We start from the raw sequence: 15,705 nt of genomic DNA, 5'->3' as shown, positions 1-15,705 counted from the left end.
GAGTCGCAAAGACAGATAAAGCAGGGTATGTTTAACACTACTTTATCTTTCGTTACTGGGCCTGCCATATGACCCTAAAGTGTCCCTAGGTTTCCCCGTCAAAGTCAAGTATTTTTCGCAATACTTCAAGAAATTAGGTATGGGTGATAAATACTAAAAGGATGACATCCTTCGTTAACCGTTTTGAAGTCTGGAGTCTTCTTACCCATGCTCATTTTTCCAGCCAAAATAGTTCTCTGTTAAATTACATTAGACCAACTACCAGAACAGAAAATGATACTTATTACTTCTTAACAACAGAAAAATGTAAACAAATAACTTGGAAAATTAGTAAGGTTGTCTGTAGTAGTATTTTTACATTTTCACACTACCATCAAGACAAAAGCTATAAGAATAACTTTGACATGAATGGCAGTAAATCTTCACCACTTGATTCCTCCAGTACCTACCACAGCACAGCACACACAGCCATCACCACCTGGTTTTGGGAGAAGCAGTGGCTCTTTTGGCTTTGGAATCAGCTTCACTGAATCATCCCATCTGCAAACCAAAAGAAAAACATGAATACACAATCTATAACTGTTTTATGGTTGCTGTATGAGTAGAGAAGAGGTTTGTTAGTTTGCTTTAAACTAATGTTTCATATTTAAAAGATGGATGTCTTTATAACGATGTCTCAAACAAGACAATATGATGCAGGTAGCATATAGTTTAAATCTATGGATATTAACAACTAAATCTTTATATCCACCATCAGAAAATATAATCAATCACCTGAAAAAAATAGCATGATTCATCCCAACACTAGTCTGATCTCTAGTCTGATGTGTAAACTCTGATATCGACATTAAATCCAGCATTTGAAAATTTCCAGCCAAAATAGTTCTCTGTTAAATTACATTAGAGCGACTACCAAAACAGTCGCTCTATTGTCTCTCATAAGTCTTCATGCACTCAAAATAACAAAAAATGCCTAAAATGCATACTTTAACTAATCTGTTTACATGTAGATTTTCAATCTAACCTTTTGTTTGATTGGTATATGTTCAGTTTATACCAAGCACATTTTCCTTAATGATTAATTATTTGAATGTTTGAATTAATATGTGACGGTGGCCTGGGCGGCGTCACAGCAGGCGCTCCGCCGCGGCTCCTCACGGCTGGGTGCCGGGTTGGCCGCCAGATGGTCCTCCGCCAGCATAACCGCCGCCGTCAAATCCGCCAGGCGGTGGCAGTGGACCCAACTAGCCGTTGCCTCGGGCAGGCCTCCCACGAACTGCTCGAGGACGACCAGATTCAGCCTCCCCAGCCGAGGGGCCCGGTCGCAGCCACCTCGCTGCCGCATCCTCCAGCTGCCGAGCCCACGCAAACGGCTGCTCCCCTCCCGTCATCCTGCTGGCCCGGAATTGACGGCAGAACTTCAAAAGTTCTGGATCATTGTCCAGAACTTTTGAAGGCTCAGGTGCTCAACACCAGCACAAAGGTAAATAGAACATTGTTGGACCGCCTGACTAAGTTTACTGGCTGGAAAAGAGCTGTTAAATGAGCTGTTGCTTGTCTTAAATGTTGTGCTAAGCAAGTCAAAGGTCTTAATCCCAACGGAAGTACAAGTGTTGAGGAAAGACAACAAACTAAACTTTTCAGAATCAGATTGGTCCAAAGAGAAGCATTCAGCAGTGAAATCAAGAATCTACGGCAATGCAACAACATAATATCCAAAGACAAAGCAAACACGCTATGCAAATTAAGTCAATTTTTGGATAAGCAGGGTGTGCTGAGAGCAGGCGGCCACTTGACAAGATCTGATCTTCATCCACACATGAAACATCCTGCCATTCTTCCAAAAGCAAGCAACGTGTCTTCTTTACTGATCCAGCATTATCATAAGAAAGTACAGCATCAGGGAAGAGGTATGACTGTAAATGAATTGCGATCTAATGGGATATGAGTCATTGGATGCAGCAGTGCAGTTGCCTCACACATCTATAAGTGCATCACATGCAGGAAGTATAGAAGGAACACACAAGATCCAAAGATGGCGGATTTGCCAGACTGGTTGTGGCATAGACTGCATTGGAACATTCTATGTTAATGATGCAAGGAATCCACCCGGATCTGCTCAGCCTGAGCCAGAGGAGCACAGCGAGCCGGAGGCGCTCGCTCAGCCTGAGCCAGAGGAGCTCAGCGAGCCGGAGCATGACCAAAACCCACTGATCAAAGCCCACTGATCAATGGCCATGAGTACCATTCACAGAGAGTTGGGGAATGGCTGCAATCACAGCATTGTAAGATGGCGAAAGATGTACCCTTAGGCCCCCTCCTCGATTCAGAGCTGGTCTTTCCCTTTTCAGGTAAATGGCCTCCTTGACTACACGCTCAAACCAGCGTTCCTCCCTGTCCAAGATGTGTACATCCTCATCCTTGAAAGAGTGTCCACTGGCCTGTAGGTGTAAGCCTCGTCAGGCCAGGACTCTGCTGTCTATTTACACCTACAGGGTACATCTTTCGCCATTGATCGCTTTGATCAGCGGGTTTTGGTCATTGGTTGTTGATTATGGTCATGAGAATTTGCATAATTAAGATTAAGGAACTGACCTCCCAGCCCATGGTTCCTTCAGTGGGCTGGTTTCAGTCATTATGCAAATGTACTGTTTATAAGATTGGGAAAACCTGCAGTCAGCTCAGTTCAGTCAAGAAAAGAATCATAAAGCAAAAGATAAAGTATAAATAAGGGATCCTTCAGGGCACAGTGATTTTAGGTTAAAACTTTTAAGCAAACTAGAAAAAGAAGTATGTTTACATTATGCTAGTAAATTATAAAATACAAAATTAACACATCCCACAAAAGTCAGCTTTATTTCCTACATAAAATTACATGCACAATGTACACAGATGTTACAGATCATTTGAGCTGTCATTGTGATGTCATTGATGCATCAAACAACTCTATACAAAACTTGTTGTGTTTCATTGAACATTTTGTGTTTCACAAAAAATATTTTTTCTGGAAGATACAACTTTTGAACTAATTAAGAAAATAAAATAACAGAGAAAAACTGTAACATCAAAACAAACAGCCACAATAAAATCAGAACTTCTTTCCCCATTAAACCTCTAGAAATGTAAATTTACTATAAAAGCAAAGTCAACCACTAAAATCCAACAAAAAAGATATCTTGATCATGTCAGTGTTGCTTTTAGTTCTTTGCTTTTGACTCAGTTCTTTGATACAGCCTGATTATTTTCCTGTTATGCAGGTCTTTCCATGTATTCTTCTCCAAATTGTAGTCATGGTTGATGTAGAAAATGACTTTGCTCATCTTTTTCTCAACATAGTAGTTAGGATATTTGACATAGTCGTCAGTCATAAATCCATATGCATCCACCTGAGGAAGACAGAAAGGGAGGAGTAATAGTAGGACAAATATATTATGATTATACGTGTGTATGTGTGTTTTTATTAAAATAAGAGGAAAGCAGGTTGAGGACAAAGTTAGAGAGGCAAAGGCTATGATGGTTGGGATCCATCACATTCATCCCAGTTATTCTTGGATTTAAAACACAGAGAACAGTGAAAACGCTTATAACGCTTATGTTTTATGAAGGGAATTATCATGTGGTGGGTGGCACTGTATTAATCCCTATGGTTCGGACCTTCAGTTTAACTTGCAGAGTAAAAATATACTTTTTCATGAAAGGTGTCTTTGACTCTTCATCTTATTTCTGATTCATCTGGGCTGTGTGAGAAAAATCCCGAAAGTTGCCTTGCTCATTGTAGAGTTAATTGCCAGGTCAATGCTTCTAAAGCTGTGAATACCAACAATAAGCACACAAAGTTCAAGTAGTTTTAACTCACTATGTCACAGGTGTGCAGAGCCAAGAAGACAGTGAATGCCCCGTTGGTTGGTCTGACTGCAGCCCAGGATGTTTTATTCAGACGAGATGACGGTAAGAACCTGTAAGTGAAGAAGAAGCATCAATTAAGCATACACATGGGGAAAAATGAGCTACATTTCTATGACAGCAGAATAGGCAACCTCCAAATCCCAAACACACTGTTAAAGAACACATGCATAGAAAATTACTCAGTGGAACAATATCCCCATAGCCCAATTCTTAACATTATTGAAGCAGTGTGTATCATCGTGACAAAGAATGGGTCAGAAGACACCCGATTTTGGATGTACTTCAAGAAGACTGGAGTCCTACTCCTGAAGACCACTTAAAGAAATTACAAGAAAGTTTGCCTGAGAGAGTTCAGACTGTGTTGAAAAATAAAGGTGGGCACACCAAACATTGATTGGTTAGAATTGTACCAATATATTTTGTCTAATATATTGTATTTCTATGTATGTTTGCACATGTTTCAATAAATTGCTACAAATATTTCCCATTTTCAAAGTAAATGGGAAAAGTACTGTATAATTAAGTTGTTAAAGGACTGTTCATGCTGACATTCATGTCTGAGTTACAATCTTATAACAGTTATTCCAGTGATGTTTTGCTTGTTTCTCATCCTTATTGTTTATTTATAATAGGAATCACAACTGTATGGTTGAATTAGCTAATATGGTTGCATTCCTGGGGTAGAGCTGTAAACAACAAAAAGAAACTGTAAGTACAGATTGGGACCGTTTCATCATTGTTCCACCTGAGTTCATCACAATGCTTTTTTGATGTGTGTTTGCTTTGTTTGCTTGTTTGTTTGTTTGTTTGTTTGTTTTACAGTCCATAGTGGCCTGGAGTTAAGTCCCAGATGATAAAACAGTCATGAATAATACCTTCATGGCTGATCAATCTCTATTAGATCAATTAATTCACCTCCAGTTTTGAGATCATTCTCAGCTTTCTTCTAACTATTCATAGTCCTTTTAACAAAAATATTATGTACAGGGTGTTAATTGCAGGCTGACCTGTTCCGCACATATCGGAGGAAGTCCTGGTGCAGAACGTAGAAACGACTTTCATTGTATTGCCCTGAATAGTAGGTCCTTGGTCTGGTGAGGTTAGAAGACAAAATATAGAAGACAATTGTTAGTCACATATTTTGTTTTGTTTTGTTTTGTTTTCTATATTATATTAAGTTACAGTGTTGACCTAAGGCAACAGACTTTGAATAAATTAATAGATTAAATATATATAGTTGTATTGATTAATATTTTATTTTGTCCAATTGTTGTATAAATACTGTAAAGGATAATGTATGATAGTACAAATAATCTTAATAACTTTCTCCTCAGTGGCATCATTATGTGTCCCATAAAATAGAAATAGAAAAATAGAAGGTTATAGTGTTTATTTATTTACTGGAAAATAAACAAACATATGTGTTTGGGAGTACAAAACATTTACATCATGATTCTGCTTCCAAAAACGCAAGGCAGGACTATTGTGAAAGAAACAAAAAACAAAACGTAAACAAATACAGTTGGAGTCTTAATTCCTTAATGGGATAATTGCAACATTTTGAAAGTGGTGAATACACTTCTTGATTAATTTTCTTTCTTTTTTTTGCATTTTATACTCACAGTTTATTGCGGTATGGGCCAGCAGAGACCTTTTCTCCTCTCAGAAGAGCCTTTAGCCACTGGAAATCCCTCATCCCCTCTGGAATCAACACATATTTTATACCCTGCCAAAAGGAAAAGGAGAGCACATATGTTTATTCTGTGCAGGGAAAATAAGTACGATACAACACTGTTGTCTTTTAAGTTTAAGTACCTCGTCATGAGGGGCAGATTTGTACCCGTACTTCTTGAGCAAGTAAAGTGATGTTGTGATGGAGTGGGCTGTGTGAACATAAACCGATGTTTTGTTTCCTACATCTTCCTCATAACCCTTAGTGATGGCACCATTCATCCTGCCAGACAAGACAAGAATACATTTTATCAGTTGTTGCTAGCTAAAAGTGTAATACCAATGTCTAGGTGTTGACTACAAATATCTGCCATATATAAACTGCTTGTGGGACAGTGAGCAATTTCATGTGAAGTATCATCATAAAGCAACTCTAATTCGAAAGATGCAGGAACATTGTGTAAAATGTATCAGATTGCAGTTATTTTCAAATCTGACAAACCCACATATTATACACAATTGAACACAGAAAAAATGTACAATTTTAAGAAGAATATTACACTTTGATGGGACCAACACCTCTGAAAAAGAGTTGTCCATATTTACCACTGTGCATCATCCGTCTGTATTCTAATAAACCTCCATAACTATTTAGGAACTGTGGTGTTCTGTGACCTCTCTATCCCATTCATCATTTTACATCTCACAAAGTTATTTCAGTTATTGTAGGGTGTGGACTGAGGGCAGGCCAGTTCAGCAGGTGGAGAACTGTTGTTGAAATAGATGTAATAGTATGTCTTGCTGAAACATGTAAGGAATTCCTTAAGCACTGATAACAAACCATAAATAGATAGACATTGTGTTCTCACAGAGAGAAGAGAGAGAAAGACTATGATTTTTAAAAAGAGTTTCAACTTTCAATTTTTCTGACCAGTTTTTCACTCTGCCTTAGTTACTTTAACCTCCTAGGATCTGGCGTCCACATATGTGGAGATCATATTTTGGCTGGTCTAGACCAAAATACTACATTTTGCTCTACAAGGGCCTGATATCCACTTACAAGGACATTATACTGTCACTAGTGAATCGAAATTTAAAACAAATTTCCTCATATGTGGATCTCATTTTTGTCAAAAACAAAAATCAGGAAAAAAAAAATACAAATCAGCTAATTCTTTGTTTTTACATTTATCTAGTCCCAGTCAGCCCAAACAGCAAAGAGAAATCAAAAATGGATGCTATGAAAGAGTTCGGGTCTTAGGAGGTTAAATGATTTTGGCCACCTGAGGGTCCAAACATCAAGCACAATATTGATTTGTGGCCCTCTCTCTTGTAGAGATTTCTCTAGACTGTGTGGATCTTTTTATGATATTATTCACAGTAAATACTGCAAATTGTAAACATTGTACTGTAAACCATCACCCCTAACTGGTCACAGTAGATGGATATTCTGTTAAATAGGACATTTTCCCTTCAGGAGGGGTCCTTGGCTTGTTCTCTGTATTATTTTAGCATCTTTACCTTACAGTAAAAAGTGCCTTCAGATGATTGTTGGTATATGAAAAAATTAATCGAATTGAATTCAAATAATGACTAAATAATTATTTTTCTATAGAAACAATGATGTAAGTCTAGGAACCTTTTATGTTTTTTTGTTGGGGAACATTTTTCCATAATTTGTAGACTTAGTGTTTTGTATGTTGTTGAACTGCTGTCCATCTATTATACCCAATTATGTCACTGACTTGTTAATTAGCTGAATGTTCAGCTAGGTGTTTTGTTTTGTTTTGTTTTGTTTTGTTTTGTTTTGTTTTTGGGAGGGGGGTTAGCCCTACTTCATTTTCCTTTTTTTTTACCTGTTTCAACTTTTTGTAGTTAGAAAATAAACAAAAATGTTGTTTTTGTGGAATTTTATAAAAAATTTATTTAGATTTTTTTATATAGTCATAGACTATATATAAAGGTTGGACATTGAAAGAGTAAAGCCAGTACGGAAGTGAATGAATATGGAAGACTCCATTCTTCGTGAATGACAGCAGTTATACAGAAGTCTATGATTAAAAAACAACCGTTAGGTCCCCTGCTGTCTAAATTCTACCTCTCAGGAGTTTAAAGTGTTACTGAATACAAAATAAAGTTAATTTTGTAAATTATGGTATGAAAGTAGGGGTGGGTTTTGATGATCGATTTATCGATTAAAATCGATTCTAGCTTGGATAACGTGATATCAATTCATTAAAATCCTGAATCGATTTTTTAATATAAATTTATTTTGCCCGGAACGCCAGAATCTCAGGTTAAACCTCACAAATTTTTAACAACCACCAAACAACTAAAACAGTAAAAGAGAGCAGGTATACGGATTCTGCACAAAGACGTAAACACAACGCCGACAGATCAGAATCAGCGAGTCGGGGCTGGAAGCCGACAGCTAGCGATTCTCGATTCTGGTGTTTCGGCGGGTCCGCGCTTTGTGTTTACGTCCTTTTTGCGTTAGATTCTGAAGCTGCAGGTTTCATCACTCACCAAACAATATTGACTGAACCAGCAGCAAAAGAAGATCCAAACTAGGCTTCACATAAACATCGTCATGAATTCCCTCTTACTTTTGCTGTTTTGCTTCCAACACGATAAAATCACACTTCATGCACAGCTCTCTCTCTCTCTCTCTTTCTCTCTCAGTATACTTCAAGAACAGTTTCTGTTTTCTGATTATTCGCCTGCTTGTTATGCACAAGTCTACCGTTGTTTACAGCGCTGTCGGACGCTGTTTTTTTTCTTTTTACTTACTTCCGAAAAGAAAGCCTCATTTCTACTGTTCAATACTGAACAAATTTAAACTTTAAATTATGCAAATTTGCAAAACACTTAGCTCTGTCTCTAATAAAACCTCTGTAACTTTGCTCTGCTTCACGTCAGCAGCATCAGGTAATGTTTATATGTTGATTAATGGTTTTCTTTCGTTTTTGATCTACTGCAGAATATTTTTATAAAATCCCAGTTCAGGAAAATCACCTTCACGTAGCCAAGTACCATCACAGCATCTGCTGTGATGCTTACACCTTTGATAAAGTCTCGCAAGTGTCCGTTTTCTTTTTATAGATATAAAAATATGGAAATGTACTGATGCATGATCTGAATTATAAAATTTCTGACTGTCTGAGGCAAAATTTCCCCAATTTGAATCGAATTGAATCAAATCGTGGATTGATTCGGGACCTTGTGAATCAGAATCAAATCGATTCTAGAAATCAGTGACGATACCCAGCCCTATATGAAAGTCACAGAGAAAGATAAAGCAGGGTATGCTTTACACTGCTTTATCTTTTCTACACTTGGCCTAGTGCAGGGGTCGGCAACCTGCGGCTCTTTAGTCCATTTTTTGCGGCTCCGGGTGGTTTGGGAAAATAAATTAGAAGTATTTAGCTGAAGTGTATTTTATTTGTGTTTAGTTCTTTTTTTAACTTGTAATTCTAAATTGGAAGATTATTGTGATTTTGAAATATAAAAATAAAATTATATCTTATTATTTTTTTCATAGCTCAAAATAAGCGTCACACTCGTGGTAGCCGGTGTACCCGCCGATACGCCGTGCATTTATCGAGACTTTCAACCCCAGGTAGGCCAATTATGGATCACACAGTTGCTGTACGCATACAGCCGGCTGTAGCTTTTCAGCTCACAGCCCGACAACACAACAGCAGAGAGAGCACAGACTTTAAGGCGGCGAGGCGTGATTGCGGGTGCTGCTCAGGTGCGTCCGACTCTCATGCTGCGGCGCTGCAGACCACGCCCCGCCACACACACTAACCAGGTAAAAATATATAATTTTGCAAATATCTATTTTTTCTTTTTTAGCAGCATAGTGCTTTTTTTCCAATTACTTTTTAAAAGTCAGGTCAAGGCTCCAAAAGCCCAAAGATGATATGAGGGTGGCGGCTCACAACAGTTTTTGTTTGCTACATGGATCATTTTAGTTCAGCTGGGTGTCTTTCCTTTTGTTGTATTTCTTTAAGAGCTCAAAATGTGTTAATTACATAAATAAAATGTAATTTTCTCTGTAGCACTTCATGGATTTCATAAGCAACACACCTTAGTTGCTCTGTGGATTCTTTTAAAAAGCTGTTAAAAACTTTTCTGTTCAAACAAGCCTTGATCTACGTATTTTATATTCTTTACATTATTTACATTTGATCTTTTACATTGTGTATAATGTCTATTGATTGTATTGTTTATTTTAATATTTGTGTACAGCGCTTTGTGACTGCCTGCCTGTGAAAAGCGCTTAAATAAATAAACTTTACTTACTTACTTTAGTTGTTCACACAAAGCATAAAGGTAAAAAACAAAACAATATATACAGTGTTATCTTCATTTTAGATTTCAAAAAGTATTTGCGACTCCCAGTGTTTTCTTTTGCGTGGAAACCGGGTCCAACTGGCTCTTTGGGTGTTAAAGGTTGCAGAGCCCTGGCCTAGTGCCTGTCACACAAAACAAACAGGTTTGCTTGGGTTTTTTTGTCTTACCGAAAAACGTAATCATGGCTATCGATCTCCACTCCCTTCTTTGAGCCGTTCAGGATTCCTCCAGTACCTACCACAGCACAGCGCACACAGCCATCACCACCTGGTTTTGGGAGAAGCAGTGGCTGTTTTGGCTTTGGAATCAGCTTCACTGAATCCATCACATCTGCAAACCAAAAGAAAAACATGAATACACAATCTGTAACTGTTTTATGGTTGCTGTATGAGTAGAGAAGAGGTTTGTTAGTTTGCTTTAAACTAATGTTTCATATTTAAAAGATGGATGTCTTTATAACGATGTCTCAACCAAGACAATATGATGCAGGTAGCATATAGTTTAAATCTATGGATATTAACAACTAAATCTTTATATCCACCATCAGAAAATATAATACATCACCTGAAAAAATAGCATGTTTCATCCCAACACTCTCATAATGTGTAAACTCTTTCATATCTAACGGCATTAAATTCGGCACTTGAAAATTTCCAGCCAAAATAGTTCTCTGTTAAATTACAATAGAGTGACTACCAAAACAGTCGCTCTATTGTCTCTCATAAGTCTTCATTCACTCAAAATAACAAAAAATGCCTAAAATGCATACGTTAACTAATCTGTTTACATTAGTTAATTAGATTAGTTAAGTAGATTTTAAATGTAAGCTTTTGTTTGATTGGTATATGTTCAGTTTATACCAAGCACATTTTCCTTAATGATTGAATTTATATATTTTAACTGTATTTTACTTAAAATAATTGCTTCATGTTTTTTTTATTAAGTAGTCCAGAGTTAGGTTTATATCAGCACGCCATCTTTTCTATTCATCCATTCCTAAATGCATTGATGTGCTGTTATTTCATTGGCTGTTTAAACATATGTCATTTCATAAAACTCATCTGGTGAAACTACATAGGTGTTTAAAAATCCAGTCAGAGAATAGATGTATATTACTCTGTTATTCTTCAGTCTGGCACACAATACTGTCCCAATATCAGCTTCATAAAAACCTACCATCATATTTGTACTCCATAAACCCAAAAGGACTGTTGAAATGTGAAAGCTGATTCCACTCGCTCATGTTAATGTTGTCTTTGTGCAGAAACAAACGTATGTTAGGAAGAAAAGCCTTCTTGAATTTCTCATCCTGAGAGTTTTGTAGAGACTGAGCACATGTCTGAAAATCATAAAAAAAATATTAGATCATGAAACAAGTTAAAATGAATGACTTGTAACAAATCAGGAAACAGCAAAAGCAATACGTCAAGAAGCCAAAAAGACAGAAACTGAAATGTCAGTCATCATGCAGATGGCTGGTATGACTCTAGCTATGCTGGCTCACATAAAGTTAATACATTTGACTGTTTTAATATATCTTGTCTTAACATGCTTACTGGTCGTCTATTTTGAGTATCTTCACTGTAAACATCTTCAAAATCCCACCGAGGAAGCTTCTTGAAGTCTTTTTTGTAGAGGAGAGCCATGGGGGTCTCAGCTACAATGCGTTGTGTTGTGTTGTTTTTTGCTGAATCTGCTATTTCTGCTTCAAATCTTCTGCTAAAGTCAGGATGTGGTGGTCCTGATTTTAATTTTATTTCCCAGTATGCCCTGTACCTCTCAAGCACAAAGTCTTCCAATTCACTGTCATCTATTTCTATGAAGGTTGACCAGCTGAATCAAAAGGGAAACAGAAGCAACATAAAATAATTAGTGAGACAAGTAGTGTGTGTTTCTCTGAAAAACTTTACAGAAAGAAAAAAATAATTTACCAGTAAACAGATTAAATCAATCATAGGTTTTTCATGAGTCAACATAGAAAAACACAACCCACCTGATACTTTTTATTCTATTGTCTAATAAATTCAAAATAATCAAGATACACGATGACAAAAAAAGCAAAGAAAAAAACTTTAAAATTAACTCTGCCATCTCTGGTTTGTGGAGTTGTTGCTGTTCAGTTAAGCTCAAAAACTATCTGCTCTCCCTCCTGGGAGCTGCTCACAGGTGGAAGATCCACCTAACAAGTTGTCACTGATGCAGCAGGGCAGGGCTATAGCCGGAAACACAAATTAACTCAGAGACGCAGACTGATGCGACAAAACCAGTAAGTAGGTGTACAGCGTACACTGTAGTGTATAGCACACAGGAGTATTAGCTTATTATGTACACGTTGGTATGTTGAAACAAACGAGCGTGCTGTGTGTGCAACAGCGTGACAAACATTACCTGTCCTTTTATTAACTGCACAAGTAGTGCTGGTCATAGCTGCTGGCTACCTGTGTAAGGCTGTCATGGGTCTGTAGCTCTGTCACCGTTTTAGGGAACATATTTAGTTTTAAAGTAAGTTTCCGGGCTTTTCCTGCCTTTCTGGAGGGATTATATTTCACTAAAAAACAATCTAATATGCATGTCCACATAATTATGCATTATTATAATTATATAAAAAACACACGCTGTATTTTAAAGAACATACATTAAGAAGCAGATTATATTAGATTTATATTTTAAATAAGACAAAATTTGGATTTTACAGCAGTAAAATTATTGTATCTCTACAGTTTAAAAATGTAATAAGCTGTGCCCCTGCACAGAGTGGATAGTGAAACAAATGGAACACACGCCTCCGCTGCTTAAATAATGATAATATTAATGATATTATTTCATATTTATTACTTCCCCCTCCATTGCTTTATTATTGTAGCTCTAGTAATAAATAATAATGTAAGGATTCTGGATCAGCACCGTGATGCCCATAGTATATACAGTATTCTGAAGAAGGTCTAAAATGTCACTGTGTGTGCGTGCATGTGTGTGTTTTATTTAGATGGATTTTTAAAAAAATATATTACTCATGATATAACATTGTCCAGACATGGCTGGTAAGGACATGAGGAGGAAACAGTAGGAGCTGTGTGAGGCTACTTAAGGCAGTGCTATAACATTTTTCTGTCATCATTTTATTATAGATTAAGTGCAAGAGTTGTTAGGTGTGGATAATTCAATTATAGTTTATTGCAATAGCAAGTTGTGCCTTGTTCTCAGATAGACAGCAAGTGGAGAGTGATATATGAAATGATGGGATGGAAGGAAGAAGAGAAGCAATGAGTGATTCACAGGCAGAGCCTAAATTATTTCTCACGTTTTTTGTGTCCTTATGGTTCCAAGCGCTGTCACCAATCTTTGCATTTTGTTATTATCTCATGACACTTGTTTAATCAGCTACCATCTCTCCTATGGACTTTTTAATGTCTACAGTCTCAGATCAACACAGCCCTGCCCTCCAGCACTATCCACAGCAACCCCTCAACAGCAACATTGTACCCATCGGGTAAAACATCGGCTACGTTTGCTTTGCCTTGTTGCCCATATTAGATTCTTGAGGAATGTGTGTTGTTGTTATTCAGCCTGGTTCAATGTGCCCCTTTTTAACTTTGAGCACCCGCCCCTTTAAACCTCTCTGCACGGCCCTGTACTGGAGTGCAAAATTGAAACCAATTGAAGACGTACAAGAAAAGTTCAAAACCATCAGGTGCTCAGTTTAGAAAAAAGAAAAGAAGAGGAGGAGAAATGAGCAAAAGATACAGGTAAGCAGATGTGTCATTGGATAATGGCAGCTCATGTATCCTGAAACATTCAGGATACATGAGAATCATCAGAGGGAGTGTTCACCCAGGGCGCCAAACAGGCTAGGACCGCCACTGTGTCTGATCCGTTTTTAAATAAATCAAATGCTTGCATCGCTGCATGCTGTGACATCAGAATCACAAAATGAGTGTGATTAAAACAATTCGTTTGAAAGAGCGATACTGGCTGCTTTGGGGGAAAAGGTGACATCGTGTGCAACGTGTTTTAGAAGTAGCCCAATAGCGTTTATTTTCTAAAGGGGCTGAATGTTATTTGCGACCATTTACTGTGTTAAAAAACTAACTGGCTCTGTCTCCCTCTTAGTTCAACATTCCGAAATGCGCACACGCACGAAACCGGTCAAACAGGTTGTCAAACCGGTTTGGTTGGCCACCATATTGGACTAGTGCCATCGTATTACTACTCACCAACATTCATTCTGATCCACTTTTTTTTTTGCAGGGGCCCATTTTAAAAAATGCACCCTTTAGTGGTCCTAAGGCCACAAAACAGCCACGCCCCCACAAGTGCTATAAAAATATTATATATTCATATTTTTTCCACTTTAAATGGGTCAGTCTTTTAAAACTAGGCTGGCCTGACCAGGGAATCAATTAAAATGTTTTACCATTTCTTCTTGGAGCAACTGTAACCCACATAATTTCCTTAGGGATTAATAAAGTATTCTGATTCTGATTGTTTCATTGGATAATGGCAGCTCATGTATCCTGAAACATTCAGGATACATGAGAATCATCAGAGGGAGTGTTCACCCAGGGCGCCAAACAGGCTAGGACCGCCACTGTGTCTCCTCATGCAGCGATGCAAGCATTTTATTTTAAAAACAGCACAAGTGGGAAATTCTTCTGTACGGGTAATTTCAACCTGTTCACAAGCGTTTCATTTAATCAAACCAGGGGCAATTCTAGGATCAGAGCTTTGGGGGTGCTGAGCACCCAGAGAGCTGCACAGCCAGGCAAGATAAACCTGTCTCTGTCAGTCCCTGCATCCTTAAATGTTGTCCCGAGTTCTCTCTGACTGTGACTTTGGTGCATTTAAACCCCTGTTCCTCCCTGTCCTCATCGTCTGTTGTCTTCGTCTTCGTTATCAGTCATCATAATTTTACCATCTCTGCGCAAGTCTGCAAATTTCTTTATTAAATCATAAGATTCTTAAATTCATCAAGTCTCTCTGTGCCTGGGTCCTCGTCTCAAAACATGACATCACTGTTTTGTACATTTTAACACAATTTAATCCCCACAGTTGTGAAAGAAAAGCAAAACACTTTTTTGAAAAGTCTGTAATAAAACCATCAAATCTGATTGAACCATCAAATTTGCTTCTTAATTCAGATAAAACTGAGGTTATTGTACTCGGTGCTGAAAAGCTTAGAAATATGGTATCTAACCAGATTCTTACTCTGGATGGCATTACCTTGGCCTCCAGTAACACTGTGAGGAACCTTGGAGTCATTTTTGACCAGGATATGTCCTTCAACGCACATATTAAACAAATATGTAAGACTGCGTTCTTCCATTTGTGCAACATCTCTAAAATTAGAAATATCCTGTCTCAGAGTGACGCTGAAAAACTAGTTCATGCATTTATTACTTCCAGGCTGGACTACTGCAATTCATTATTATCAGGATGTCCAAAAAACTCCCTGAAAAGCCTTCAGCTAATCCAAAATGCTGCAGCAAGAGTACTTGATTTACGTGATGCCCTGCAAATCACCTGCAGGGCATAACCTTGGCTTTTGCAATCCTGAACAATTTCAAACAATTAACCAGCTGTTGAAAAGACGGAGCGGGTCTGTGCAACTGGTTTTAGAAGTATCACTGCAGCGTTTATTTTCTAAAGGGCTGAATGTTATTTACGACCATCTGTCGTGTTAAAAACTACTCTGAAACCATGAAACCCCTTACGGAAGAAAATCCAGTTTGATCCGTTTTTAAAATAAATCAAATGCTTGCATCACTGCAT

The 15,705-nt window shown here is 37.7% G+C and overlaps 2 protein-coding genes across 2 annotated transcripts in view; both read right to left on the bottom strand.

Annotated features, from left to right (window-relative positions):
* Positions 1-15,705, bottom strand: part of LOC102798336 (5-hydroxytryptamine receptor 3A-like) — a 170,965-nt gene that overhangs the window by 115,561 nt on the left and 39,699 nt on the right. The window lies entirely within an intron of this gene.
* LOC118454176 (alpha-N-acetylgalactosaminide alpha-2,6-sialyltransferase 1-like) lies at positions 2,847-12,129 on the bottom strand. The gene is made up of 9 exons (XM_087845112.1): positions 11,930-12,129; positions 11,493-11,769; positions 11,113-11,275; positions 10,104-10,266; positions 5,722-5,860; positions 5,529-5,632; positions 4,914-4,997; positions 3,857-3,956; positions 2,847-3,386 (listed from the first exon to the last, which is right to left on the bottom strand). Exons 1-9 carry the CDS (start codon positions 12,025-12,027, stop codon positions 3,198-3,200), a joined length of 1,317 nt encoding a protein of 438 aa, XP_087701238.1. The 5' UTR covers positions 12,028-12,129; the 3' UTR covers positions 2,847-3,197.

Source organism: Neolamprologus brichardi, chromosome 8, assembly GCF_056152115.1.
Source record: "Neolamprologus brichardi isolate AB-2024 chromosome 8, ASM5615211v1, whole genome shotgun sequence".
Lineage (NCBI taxonomy): Eukaryota > Metazoa > Chordata > Actinopteri > Cichliformes > Cichlidae > Neolamprologus > Neolamprologus brichardi.
Note: the sequence above shows the minus strand (reverse complement) of the source record. Positions and strands in the feature narration are given on the sequence as shown.

Excerpts from the sequence above, each read along its gene's own strand:
- LOC118454176 (XM_087845112.1), bottom strand. The coding sequence starts at position 12,027 with ATGGCAGAGTTAATTTTAAAGTTTTTTTCTTTGCTTTTTTTGTCATCG. Across the intron at positions 4,998-5,528 it reads GGCCCATACCGCAATAAACT|ACCAAGGACCTACTATTCAG; the intron begins GTGAGTATAAAA and ends TAACCTCACCAG. Across the intron at positions 3,957-4,913 it reads CTCCGATATGTGCGGAACAG|GTTCTTACCGTCATCTCGTC; the intron begins GTCAGCCTGCAA and ends CTTCACTTACAG.